General features: G+C 40.2%; 1 protein-coding gene across 1 annotated transcript in view; it reads left to right on the top strand.

The window, feature by feature from the left end:
* Nucleotides 1-7,819, top strand: part of LOC117253759 (uncharacterized) — a 43,770-nt gene extending 35,951 nt beyond the window's left edge. The window contains exon 4 of the mRNA XM_078169131.1: nt 4,756-7,819. Coding sequence (XP_078025257.1) covers nt 4,756-5,165 — 410 coding nt within the window. The 3' untranslated portion in view covers nt 5,166-7,819. The remainder of the gene's footprint in view (nt 1-4,755) is intronic.
* Nucleotides 7,820-13,382: the final 5,563 nt, after the last annotated feature.

Below are 13,382 nucleotides of genomic sequence, written 5' to 3'. Positions count from 1 at the left end.
TCTAGTGTGACCGTAACAAATTCTGGTATTTCTGGCTGGACTGATCAGTTCTGCACATATACAGGTGATGGATGGCACATTAGCCATACTGGGTAAATTCCCTTCATACATTTGTACTTTGATTGAACAGAGATCTGACTGTAGCTCGAGTCTGAGATCTCAGGACTTAGTGTTGTTGTCTGTTCCTAGTGCTCAGACTGAGCTGGGAAAAAAAGCCAACAACCACTGACTTTTACCAGGGAGGCAGATGTGATTGTAAAGCCAAACCCTGTTCTTTTTTCCTATATCCAACTATGTAGTTTTGTTGCCTAAACCCAACCACAAAACATAACCACGTGCATTCATTATTGAAGAAAAGATGTCAATTCGCTGTGTTGTACTGACAAAGTGTGTTTATTTTGAAAGAGACTGTATGCAAATTGTACATTTCCTGTGAAATCAGAAGTATATTTTAAAAACAGACAATGCATGTAACAGGCTGAAGCTGACACGGTGTCCCAGAACGTCAACAATCAACACACCCAGGGTACCTTGCACGCCATTTGTCAATGTGTAAAGTCCATGACCAAATGGAAAAGTTGAATATCACCCAGAGTTACAACCTCTTTTTTGGTCAGGTTAGTCTCTAGTGAATTAATATGAGTCACTGCAATGTTCTCACACAACGTGTTTACCTGCAATTCCTGTACCCGCAGCTTAATTGTTTGTTTGTTTTAACCCAAAACCAAAGTCAAGTAATGTCCAATTTAGGTTTGCAGATCTTTTTTTATTTTTTTAATTTTTTGTTCTAAACATGAAGAAAGACAGCTGTACCTTCAGCTCAATTGCTTGTGTTGTTTTAACCAATGAATTAATCCAAACTGGTGGAACTACCTCAGCCACCAGGGATATGGGCGAGATTTCCCCCGAGTCTTCAGGCTCTGCCTCCTCCACAGTGGACATGACGGCCGGGTTCAGGAATTCCTCAAAGTGCTCCTTCCACTGCTCGACGATGTCTCCAGTCTGCCAGAACTTCCTCGAGGCCAGCAGAAAGTCCCTCTCCATAGCCTTCCCGAACTCCTCCCTCACCCAGATTTTTGTTTCGGCGACCACCCCAGCTGAAGCCCTTCTGGCCAAGTGGTACCTTTCTGCTGCTTCAGGAGATCCTTGGGCCAGCCAGACCCTTCCAGGACACCGCCAAGAGACTCCAAGAAGGCCGGGTACTCCATACTGCTGTACGGTGCATGTGCAGAAACAACAGTCAGAGACCTTCTCTTAGTGACCCGCAGTTGCATCGAGGGGACCCCCACGTTCTCTGGGGAGAAACCCAACACAGTGGTGCTCAGCCGAGGACTCGTTAGTATCCCCACACCCACCCAGCAATTCTCACCCTGGGCAACTCCGAAGAAAGCACGAGTCCAGCCCCTCTCCAGGATTTTGGTTCCAGAACCAGTGCTGCACGTGGAGTTGAGCCCACCTAAATCTAGTTGGGACCACTCCACCTCCCGCACCAGCTCCAGCTCCTTCCCCACCAGAGAGGTGACATTCAATGTCACACTGATCACAAGAAGGAAAAAAATATCAGATTTAAATGGCAAAAATAGTAAAAATAAATTTACCTTAAATTCTGTAAAAGCAAAGGATGGTCTGTCAGTCATGCTGCAGATATTTTAACTTTCGATGAATTTGGTTTTTCTGAACTATGTTTTGAAAAAATAAACAAATGTCCAATTCGTATCTTATTGGACATGCCTTCTCTTAGGCCATACTTAAATGATAGAGGCACAAAAATGGTAACTGTACAGTTTTTGTAGTGGTTACAGCCGTTACTGCACATGAGAATCTCTGCTGATACTGACTTATTGTTGTGATGCTGTCAGGTAAACCCAAGCTGTGTTTCTCCTTTATTTATCAAAGTGATGGAAAATATTAGGTTGGCACACTAAAGCATCACACTAAGATTTTTTTGAAAACTGTGCTCTCACTAAAAACAATTATAATGTTTAGTGCAGTTAGGCATGATTGCCTGAACATTGCCCAATTCAATTGTAACATGAAATAGTTGAATAATTACATTAAATAATGCAAACCCATGTGGCATGTTTTAACATGGCTGAATATGTACCTGAGCAGGGTTTGACTGAGAGGTCCTTTGGTTTTCTTTTGGTAAACATTGAGGCATGAACTGACATGCTGCTGTAAATGAGCATTCCACAGTGGTAATAACCATTCCCTAAGGACATTATGGAGGCATTAAGAGAAAGTGCAGGGCAAAGTCATCCCAAGTTCAGGAAGTAGAAATCAGTCTGGGCCAACACCTGGGCCAGATCTGCATAGCGGCGTGGGTAAGGCTTGTTTGGAATGTTACTGGCAACTGAGAGAGCAACCTCAGCTCCTGTTGGAGTTCAGCCAGCAGCTCCACTGCCCTACTGGTGATGACCCAGCATAGTGGCTGTACAGCAAGCTGATAACCAGAGGAATTTCACTCCCTAATTCAGCATCAATGTCTGCTTTCAATTTAGGTATAAAAAGTATTCAATGCAGAACAATTTAATTACATTAAATAAATCAAAATAATTAAAATTATCAAAAGGAAATGCAGCAGCTCCTCATATTTGAAAAGTATTTGTGAAATATCAAATATAATAATATAATATATATATATAATATAATATAATAATAATATCATTTAATTGCTTCACTTATTTACTTATATGATTGTTACGCTCCACCACTGGTCAGCAGAAGGAGGCACAGCTTTTACGTATAGTCTTAAGTAGGATCAGCGTAGTGGGAACAACGGAGGCATATCGCTGCCAAACCATGAAAAAAAAAAGAAAAAGAAAAAAGATCAGCATAGGGTGAAACATGAAATGTTCATTTTTAAAATATGTTTTTCACATCAAGATATTTTAATGTTATTATGACATACAAACTTATGTTATAACAAGAAACTTTTCTTGAAAAAAAAACTTCTTCTTATTACATAATATACAATGTATTTTGTTGTAAGGTGAAATGTTTTATGTTATAATGAGATAGCTTAACATATTGTTATAAATGATGGTCAGACCATGAATTTAAATCAACAAATCTACTATGAGGCATATTCATTTAATTTCTGTCATTGTCCACTCTGAATCTTAGTTGTTTTAAGTAAACAAAAGCACATGGCTTATTATGCAGGATTACAAAGAATGCTCCAGGCCAAATAAGGAAGCGAGGATGTCTCCTATCCTAACTCCTGTCACTGTTCAACCATGGACTCACAGAATAAACTGTGAAGCAGACAGTTCAGTTTAATTTTGTTTATAAAGCCCAATATCACAAATCACAGTTTGTTTCAGAGGACTTTGCAACATAGCCTCCAACATCCCTCAGTCCTTTGACCCTGGAAGCAGATAAGGGATGAGAGAAATGAAACAAATATACCTCAGAGTAGACACGCCTGACACCCCTGACACCTCTGACTCCCCCTTACAAAAAATATAATTGTAATGTTCTTGTGGTTATGCCACTCTCTTCATCTGCTGGCCCTGCTTTGTCTCCCCGGCAGAGCAAGGCTGCTATTATGACTACTGACGTGTTGCACACTTTGGTACGTTTTTACTTGCAGTTTTATTTTCAACAGTTTCATTTGCACTACTGTATTTTATTTGCACTATCTATACTACAGTTTTTTTGCACTTTTAATTATTATCTCCTGGGCTAGTGCAACCTTATGGAGCTTATATTTTTTTAGCCTTACCTGTTATGACAAAGTTGATGTATTTATTTCGCCCAGTAGTCTTGATTGTTCAGTCATGTTATTCAAATCGGCATTCTTGCTGTACTACATGGTTGTCTTCTGTGTGTCTTGGTTGTACATGGTGGTTGTATCTGCTGTGCAGCTATGTCGCACTATGTGCCCAAAACAGATTTCCCGTTTTGGACAATAAAGTTTATTTTATCTTATCTTATCTTATCTTATAATTGAATTATAATTAGGGTCTGACCATAATTATTGGTCAGCTGTGAAAAGTAGCTATCGGATATTTGATCTATTAACCTCTTTAACTGGTTGCAATTATTGTGCATTCAGATATATCAGATAAATGTATTAATCAGAGCACTCACATAAGGAGGTGTCATTTGCAGAGCACTTCTTGAGCTGAACTTTTGAACAATTCTGTTAAAATCTGTGGGGGGTGGGGTATCAGAAACTGCTGTTTCTAAAGCCTCTCCCTGCTGATTTTGACAGAGAAATGTTAAAATCCTTCTTAGTCTCCTACAGTAATCATACTTATCATGGTATGATACTGGCTTGCTCTGCTGCCAGTAAGTGGCAAACAAAATTCTGCTTTAAAAACACAGGTCACCATGTAGTCTTGGTATAAACTGTATCCTTTCTGTGAAATAAGTATTTGAACTCCCTGAAAAATAAGTCTCTATAGCAGTGACATAATGTTGCACTACCAAATCCAAAAAGGCAACAAATAAAGTCATCACAACATATTTGGACAGTCCTGCCTTCCTGCCTGCTCTAGTAAATCAAACTGCCTATCAGTCCACTGATAACCCATTGATTTACACATAAGATTGTTCCCTTGCTGTTTCAACAGAAACTGCAGCACATCAATAAAGTAATGATACTGCTCCTGAATTCATGTGAAAACTTCATTTTGGGAGCTAAACTGTGGTCGCAATATTGTTTTTGATATTACAGAACTTTTCTTACATGTCCATGTTGGCAACTGACTACCCAGGTGTCTTATCTGCGTGTCATTTTTCTCATAGAAGAGTGGTCACTGATGCAGGATGAGGAAATCCAGCAGAGCAGATGGCGGCGCTCCCCTCCTGTCTCCAGCTTGCCCAGAACCTCAAGGAGGAGCCGCAAGAAGACCAAGAGCATCCACGATTGCCACTTGGAAAGGAAAGAGATACGGGTGCGAGATCTTGATCTCGGTTACAACTCAGATGAAATAGTCCTCTTTAAGTACTGTGTTGGGACCTGCCACAGCTCCCGCAAGAACTACGACCTGGCACTCAAAGTTCTGATGGACAAGGGGAGCGTCTCCGGCAAGATGGTCAGCAGTCACCCCTGCTGTCGGCCTACCCACTATGAGACTGTGTCCTTCATGGACACCCAGACTACCTGGCAGACAATTAGGTGGCTCTCGGCGGCCAACTGCAGCTGTGTGGGCTGATTGCAAAGTCTGTCTATCTGCATTATGCAAACACAGAAACGCTGAGTGAAAACTTGTGGGAAAGAACTGGATGCAGCAAAGGCCTGTTCTCAATAGTTTGGTAGTGTGATCTGAAGCATGGACCTTGGACAGGATCCACAGTACAGTGGCTATGGCCTTCCATCCGCTAATAGCTTGACTGTTAATGGAGGATACCTTCAGACAGAAGCATATGGCACAAGCAGGCTATCTGGATGTTTGCCAGCAGCCTGGGGCAGTGAAAGGTTTGTTTTAATGCCTCCGGCAATGTGCACAGAGGAGGTCATTATCTGTACAGGCCATAATGGATAATATTTTGTGTTCGTCATTCACGCTATTGAAGGCTTATGGGTCATGACCCTCTGGCAATGATGTTGGAGGTCCTTAGGTCTTTGGCATAAGAAGCTCTGATTAGCTAATCATGTCAAAATGGCTCTTTTGCCAGTTAAGGTTGCTGACCCCTGCTTTAAAGGATGCCAAAGATAGCACAATCTTAAAAAAATAAATTTGAGAAAAAGCCCAGATGCTCTCTACTTACCTCAGCAACTTTACCATTCAAGGGCAACAAAATACTAGCTTCATGGGACAAATTACTATTCTCTGTTCAATTTTATAAATTGTAATTTTGAGGCTAGGATAATAATTTGGACTCACAAATTTCAAAAACATTACCCCTTAGAATTCTATGAGGGTATACGTATTAACAACATTGATTTTTTTAATTTAAAGGGTTAGTTTGGGATTTTTGAAATGGGGCTGTATGAGGTACTGATATATAGTCAGTGTATTACCTTCAGAAGATGACGGTTGGCATGCCCCCAGTTTGGAATAGCAGGCAGGAGTCCCAACAGGGAAGCTCAGCATTACATTGCTGTGGATGGGGGTTGATATCAAAACATATTTAAGCCACCTTAAAGAGGCCCACCTAAAGAAATCAGTATTGATTGATTTCTTTTATTTATTTAAGTGTCGTGCACCAAGTGGTGCCCAGCCCATATGGGCTTACAAGACACTAAACAGAACAACAGCCTGGATGGCCACATGACAGATCAATAACAAAAAGTCCACAAAAGGAAAAGCAAACATTTCAGAATAGCCAAATTCCATAACAGAAACATCTTAATATGTTGGGTACAACGTTCTCTGTCTTAAGTGCCAAGCATTTTCTATAAATCTTGCCACGGGAAAGGTCTCCTCATCAAAAAGCCAACGCAACATCTCACCTTCGGACAACCAAAATAAGTCAGGATTTTTCCACTGAATTTTTTCAAAGAGGTGGTTCCTTAAATCACAGTATAAAGGGCAATGAAACAGAAAGTGATATTCATCTTCAACAACATCAAGATCACAAAGAACACATATACGTTGCTCCTCCTGGATACCTTTATATCTGCCCACTTCAAGAGCCAGAGGAAGGGTACCAGTTCTTAACTGGGCACAAAAGGACCTCTGTCCCCTCTTCAAATTTAAAGTTACATAATGTTCTGTGTGGAACCCCACTTTGATTTGAACATAGTTTCTGAGTTTTGGTTTGGACCAGATCTCATCTTTCCATTGTTCATTGTGAATCTTAACTATTTTTGCTTTCACTATGTTTATATTACACTGCAAATTGTTCCTAAATGTATAATTTAAATCAGAAAACGAAAATAATACAGAAACCTCTTTTGCCCAAGGATAATTATGAGTTTTGTCCCAGTTAAAAATCTTTTTGGTCAGCCTATCCTCTGGCAATTGAACAAGGCGGTTTCACAACCGAATTATTTCACATCTCTGTTTCACAAGACACCGCACCCATCCCATGTCCCCTTCAATAGCCCCTTTAGCAGTATATCTGTGAACCCAGAGAAAGCACCTCATGGCTCAAGACTGAATAGCATTACTTTCAGGGCTATCTTTAAAACCCCACATGCCTGCTGCATAAAATAAAATTGAGCCAAACATTGAGTCATAAAGTTTTGAAAATGTCAAAAAACCAAGGTTGGGGCACACTTTCATTTTACTCATTACAGACCCTAAAGCTCTCCCTGCTGACTCTGCCAATGATTTTCTTCCTTCGGAGAAGGTCTTAAAAACAAAACCAAGATATTTATATGAAGTAACATACTTTAAGGGCCTTAATCCAAACTGAAATATTTACCACACCATAAACTCATAATATTCAGCATTTTTTGTAAATTAATTTCATTTTCAGCAACTAAAACAATATCATCAGCATATAACAAAATATTTAAATTCAAATCATCAATTGGTATGCCCAGATTGGCCTGCTTGATTTCTAGAGCTAAATTATTTACATAGAGGGCAAATAAAGTAGGGGAGAGCACATCTCCCTGCTTCACTCCAAATGGTGTAGGAAACCAGCCAGTCCTGAGATTATTTAACTGTAAACAAGCAACTGGGGCTTTATACAGAGCTTGGATAGCATTGTAAAATTTACCATCAGTGCCAGAACACAATAATTTATACTCCAGGAGATCTCTATTGACCCAATCAAATGCTTTCTGAAAATCAACAAAACAAGCAAATGTGTTTTTACCTTCTGTGAGTCTGGCTCTCACTACAGAGGTGATGGTATAAATATGATTGATACAAGCCCTATTTTTCCTAAATCCATTCTGTTCATCCACCAACACTCCAAAGGACTCCACATAATTATTAAGTCTATTATTAAGGACACCTGAATACAATTTGTATACTGTGCTGATCAGACTTATACCTCTGTAGTTTAACAGAACTCTGGGATCTGAGGTTACAGATTTAAGAATGGGTTTGATCATGGATTTATTCCACATTGATGGAGAAATACCATACTGAAAACAGTTTTGAAATAAACAGTGTAAAATATTCAGCATATTTGAGTTTTTGAGGACCTAATTTGGAAGTTCCTCTATACCCACAGCTTTATTTAATTTAGCTTTATCTACTACCCTCTGCACCTCCTCTAAAGATATATCACTATTCAGCATATGGTTTGGACAATATGCAGTGTTACTTATCCCACACTCAAGCTCATCTTTCAAGTTATTGCTTTCAGTTAAAAATTGAGTGTCAAATAAAGAAGGATTTCTACAAGCATACAAATTAGTATAGCCCTGTTCTCACTTCCTTAAACAGCCAGTGTTGGGAACGTTACTTTAAAAAAGTAATTAGTTATAGTTGCTTGTTACTTTCCCCAAAAAGTAACTGAGTTAGTAACTGAGTTGCACTATAAAAGTAACTAATTACCAGGAAAAGTAACTATAGTGTTACTTTTTTATAAAATGCTCAAATATGTCAAATTGCTAGGACAACCCCCCTTAATCGAACTGTATGTAATGAAACTCAACATTGAATGTTAAATGAATGAAACTGACACTTAATAGAATAAATCATTATTATAAAACATTGTACACTACACTGCATTGGTGTGTGTGTGTGTGTGTGTGTGTGTGTGTGTGTGTAAGAACCTCCATTAAACACGCAATTTAAATGTGAGAAGTCTCACTGACTGACTGTCACCTGTGTGTATGCGGAGAAGAAGAGGGGCGGACGTACTATTATGCATTTAAATATTAGACAGATATATATGGAGAAAGGTGATGTTTAGAGAGCAAGCCCAAATAAGCAACTCCACTTTAGAAACAACCTCAAAAAGCAGCAACCCGCGACTACCAATATTTCTAAGCGACTTTACAAAAAAACAAGCCCACACAGCAACCCTGCTTGTGTGCTTGTGAATACCCGCCCTACTCTGCCTCTGATTGGTTTACGATGAAATTTTACTCTACCTAAGCCAATCATCATCACTTCTGCGGTTGTCTCTCCCTCCCTTCCCCCTCACCTGCCTTCACCACAGAAAACAAACTTCAGAGCTCCGCTGAGAAGGAGCTTGCTTGGGTGAAAGCCGCTTCAGTAAACTCAAGTAAAGCTGAGTAATGGCGCATTTTATTGTGAGCAACGGTAATGGCATTATAACGGGGGAGACAGTAACTTTTTTTTTACTTGTTAGTGAAAAAAGTAGCGCCGTTAGTCATGCCGTTTATTTATAACGCCATTATTCCCATCACTGGTATCAGTCAAAGAGGACACTATATTGAGGATTTTTTTCACAGTTGCCTCGCCGTCAGAGAGCCCTTTTCTTTGGCACTACATTTTCTTAACTGTAAAACTTTCATATTACTGCCCCACTGCTGCTTTGCACTGTATCACTCCACAGACAAGCTGTTTGGGTCAGACTGTCAGCGGTTTATGGAAGAGACAACAAAAACAAGTCAAAATTAAAGCTGCAAGCAGCGTTTGGCGGGACCTCGCACTCGCGCCCGTTTCGGCCCCCAGCTTATGTTGTCACTGTGAATTATTTAGAAATATCAAACATATTGCCACAAACATCAGAAAATCCTTACAGAGCTGAACGTTTTGATGTTTGAATGCTTTCTGTAGCTGTAGGTATGGAGAAGTGACGTCACAATATGCAAATTAGATGAGCGAATTTCTTCCCATCAGATTCCTCTTCCTTTATTTTGAGGATGAGATGACAAAAACAGCACAAAACAAAAGAAATCTACTGTGTAAATATGTTCAAAATGTTGTTTTACTGAGCTTTATGAAATTCAATATGGTCACCGCCTAATGACACCACAATATGCAAATTAGATGAGTGAATTTACTCCAGTGACAAACTTTGGGTCATGATGAATATTTTTCTCATTTACAGTATGCCTTTATCTCTCACCACTTTCAAGCCACAGCCTTTTGAAATGTTGAAATGAAAATGGAATATTTTCCTCAATAAACTCTGGCACCTAAAGGGTTAAAATGGAGATGCTGCCCCTGTCATGTCTGCATGTAAGATGTAGACACGCACAGACATCATGTTTCTGTGAGTTTGTGTGTGACAGCGGTTGCCATGGTAATTAAGTAAGTGCACCTAGCAGAAGAGCATAGAGAGACAGACAGAACACACAGAAGACCTGTTTTAGTGGAGATTTAACTCCTCGAACAAATTCTTCCCATTCCCAAACCGTTGGTCCAATCATCAAAAAAAAGTAATGGTGAGAGAGATAAAGTTATAAAGAAGATCTGTTTAGCAGCAGTTGAGCTGGCACGTGTCCCTGTTTGAAGGCGATACGATAAACAATGTAGGAGGAGATGTGTTTTTTTGAGAGCACGTTTGAGGTGAAATCTTACTTTGAAAGGTCAAGTAGCTCACTTCCTGTTGGAATTAGGTCATGGGTGTCAACGCGTGATTTGTAAGTCAAACACACCAGTTTTGGTTTGATCTTGATACGACATTCCGACGGGCTGCAGTGGCCAGTTTAGTGCACCTATGTGGCGCTAGAGAGCCCATTTTGGCACTTTAGGGGTTAATAATGTGTATTTGCTGTTTGAAATGAAGATTCTGCTGCTGTAATCTGTCCTTTAAAGATTGTAAGACACACAGACCAGAGAGCCCTGTGGCTGTGTCTGTGTATGCAGCCGTTGTCATGGCGATTAATGACTTGCCCGCACCTGTGGCAGACACAGACACGTCAGGAAAGCAGATCACCAAAGGCTGTTTATAAAGGGATTTAACTCCTCGAACAAATGCTTCGCATACCCAAACCGTTGGTCCAAGCAAGAAAATAAAGTGATTTTGAGAGACAGCCACGTCTCGTGAACGCACGTGTCGCGTTTTATATTTCTCGAGTGAAAAATGTGGTCAGGGGAGCGAGTTTAAAATGTGTTGCACCCCAGCTGTTTCCAGAAATTTCTCCTCTGAGTTTACATGGGAGTGAATGAGAAAAAAATCAGCGCTCCCTTCGCTTTGGAGCCACTCAGCAAAAATGTGTATGTGTGAGAGATTCCATGTCAACATATCTGTGAGCAGGACAAATTTTCCTACGTTTTGTGGTATAAATTGTGTCTGTACAGTGAAAATTGTGGCCATGGCAGCGAGTTAAAGACAAAAGTTTTAGACGATTTTTAGAGCCCTCTCCACTCTAGCTCACAGCATTCCGTGCAATACACACCCATTGTAAAGTGAGAATTTCTCCACTTTTGCTCATGGTACTTTGAGAGGCACAGATAAAAAATGGTAAAAGATATGAAAAAGATGAAAACATGAGTGAATAGATGAGACCTGTGGCAACATTTGAGAGTTGGAATGGAGTCTGTAGCACAAAGTATGGAGACGCTGTAAATGCTAGAAAAAGCCCTAAGATTGGTGTCTTTCTCCCCCCTGCTGCCATTCATTTCCTATGGGACAGCTTTCGAAGATTGCCAGGACGTTTTTCTGACATCTCACCTTATGGAGCCCATAAAATCCAAACTAAGCGAGTAATGAAAAAGTTACGAATAACTTTTGATTAGAACGAGTTGATCTGTCATCTGTGCAAGTTTGAAGCCGATTGGATAAGCGGTGTATGAGAAGGAGATTTTTTAGGAAAGGCAGTTTTAAGGCAAAATCTTACTTTGAAAGGGCAAATATCTCACTTCCTGTTGGATTTAGGTCAGGGGTGTCAGCGCGTGATTTTTAGGCCTTCATGAGACGAACACGCCACTTTTGGTTTCATGTTTCTACGACGTTCCTACAGGCCGTGGCGGCCATTTTTGTGTGCCTAGGTGGCGCTAGAGAGCCCATTTTGGCACTTTAGGGGTTAATGTTATGATTTTCTAAAAGTTTTCACCGGTTCTGATGTGCGTGCCAATTTTGGTGAGTTTTTGAGTATGTTTAGGGGGTCAAATTCCAGTTCAAAGAGGCGGCAGGAGAAAGAATAAAGAATAATAATAATTAAAGCTGCAAGCAGCGTTTGGCGGGACCTTGCACTCACGCCCGTTTCGGCCCCCAGCTTATGTCGTCACTGTGAATTATTTAGAAATATCAAACATGTTGCCACAAACATCAGAAAATCCTTACAGAGCTGAACGTTTTGATGTTTGAATGCTTTCTGTAGCTGTAGGTATGGATAAGTGATGTCACGATATGCAAACTAGATGAGTGAATTTATTCCCATCAGATTCCTCGTCCTTTATTTTGAGGAAGAGACAACAAAAACAACACAAAACAAAATAAATTTACTATGTAAATATGTTCAAAATGTTGTTTTACTGAGATGTATGAAATCCAATATGGCTGCTGCCTAGTGATGTCACAATATGCAAATTAGATAAGTTAATTTACTCCCATGACAAACTTTGGGTCATGATGAATAGTTTTCTCATTTACAGTATGCCTTTATGTCTCACCACTTTCAAGCCACAGCCTTTTGAAATGTTGAAATGAAAATGGAATATTTTCCTCAATAAAGTCTGGCACCTAAAGGGTTAAAATGGAGATTCTGCCCCTGTCATATCTGCATGTAAGATTTAGACACGCACACCATGTTTCTGTGAGTTTGTGTGTGACAGCGGTTGCCATGGTGATGAAGTAGGTGCACCTGGGAGAAGAGCAGAAAGAGACAGACAGAACACAGAGAGAGATCTGTTGTAGTGGAGATTTAACTCCTCGAACAAGTTCTTCCCATTCCCAAACCGTTGGTCCAATCATCAAAATAATGTGATGATGAGAGAGATGAAGTTATACAGAAGATCTGTTTAGCAGCAGTTGAGCTGTCATGTGTGCGTTTTTAAAGCCGATACAATAAACGGTGTAGGAGGAGATGTGTTTTTTTAAGAGCACGTTTGAGGTGAAATCTTACTTTGAAAGGTCAAGTAGCTCACTTCCTGTTGGAATTAGGTCATGGGTGTCAACGCGTGATTTGTAAGTCAAACACACCAGTTTTGGTTTGATCTTGATACGACATTCCGACGGGCTGCAGTGGCCAGTTTAGTGCACCTATGTGGCGCTAGAGAGCCCATTTTGGCACTTTAGGGGTTAATAATGTGTGTGTTCTGTTTCAAATGAAGTTTCTGCTGCTGTAATCTGTCCTTTAAAGATTGTGAGACACACAGACCAGAGAACCCTGTGGCTGTGTCTGTGTGTGCAGCTGTTGTCATGGCGATTAATGACTTGCCTGTACCTGTGGCAGACACAGACACGTCAGGAGAGCAGATCACCAAAGGCTGTTTATAATGGGTTTTAACTCCTCGAACAAATGCTTCGCATACCCAAACCATTGGTCCAAGCAAGAAAATAAAGTGATTTTGAGAGACAGCCACGTCTCGTGAACGCACGTGTCGCGTTTTATATTTCTCGAGTCAAAAATGTGGTCAGGGGAGCGAGTTTAAAATGTGTTGCAC

Source organism: Epinephelus lanceolatus, chromosome 6 (genome assembly GCF_041903045.1).
Source record: "Epinephelus lanceolatus isolate andai-2023 chromosome 6, ASM4190304v1, whole genome shotgun sequence".
Classification (NCBI taxonomy): domain Eukaryota; kingdom Metazoa; phylum Chordata; class Actinopteri; order Perciformes; family Serranidae; genus Epinephelus; species Epinephelus lanceolatus.
This window is presented reverse-complemented; position numbering and strand designations above follow the sequence as displayed.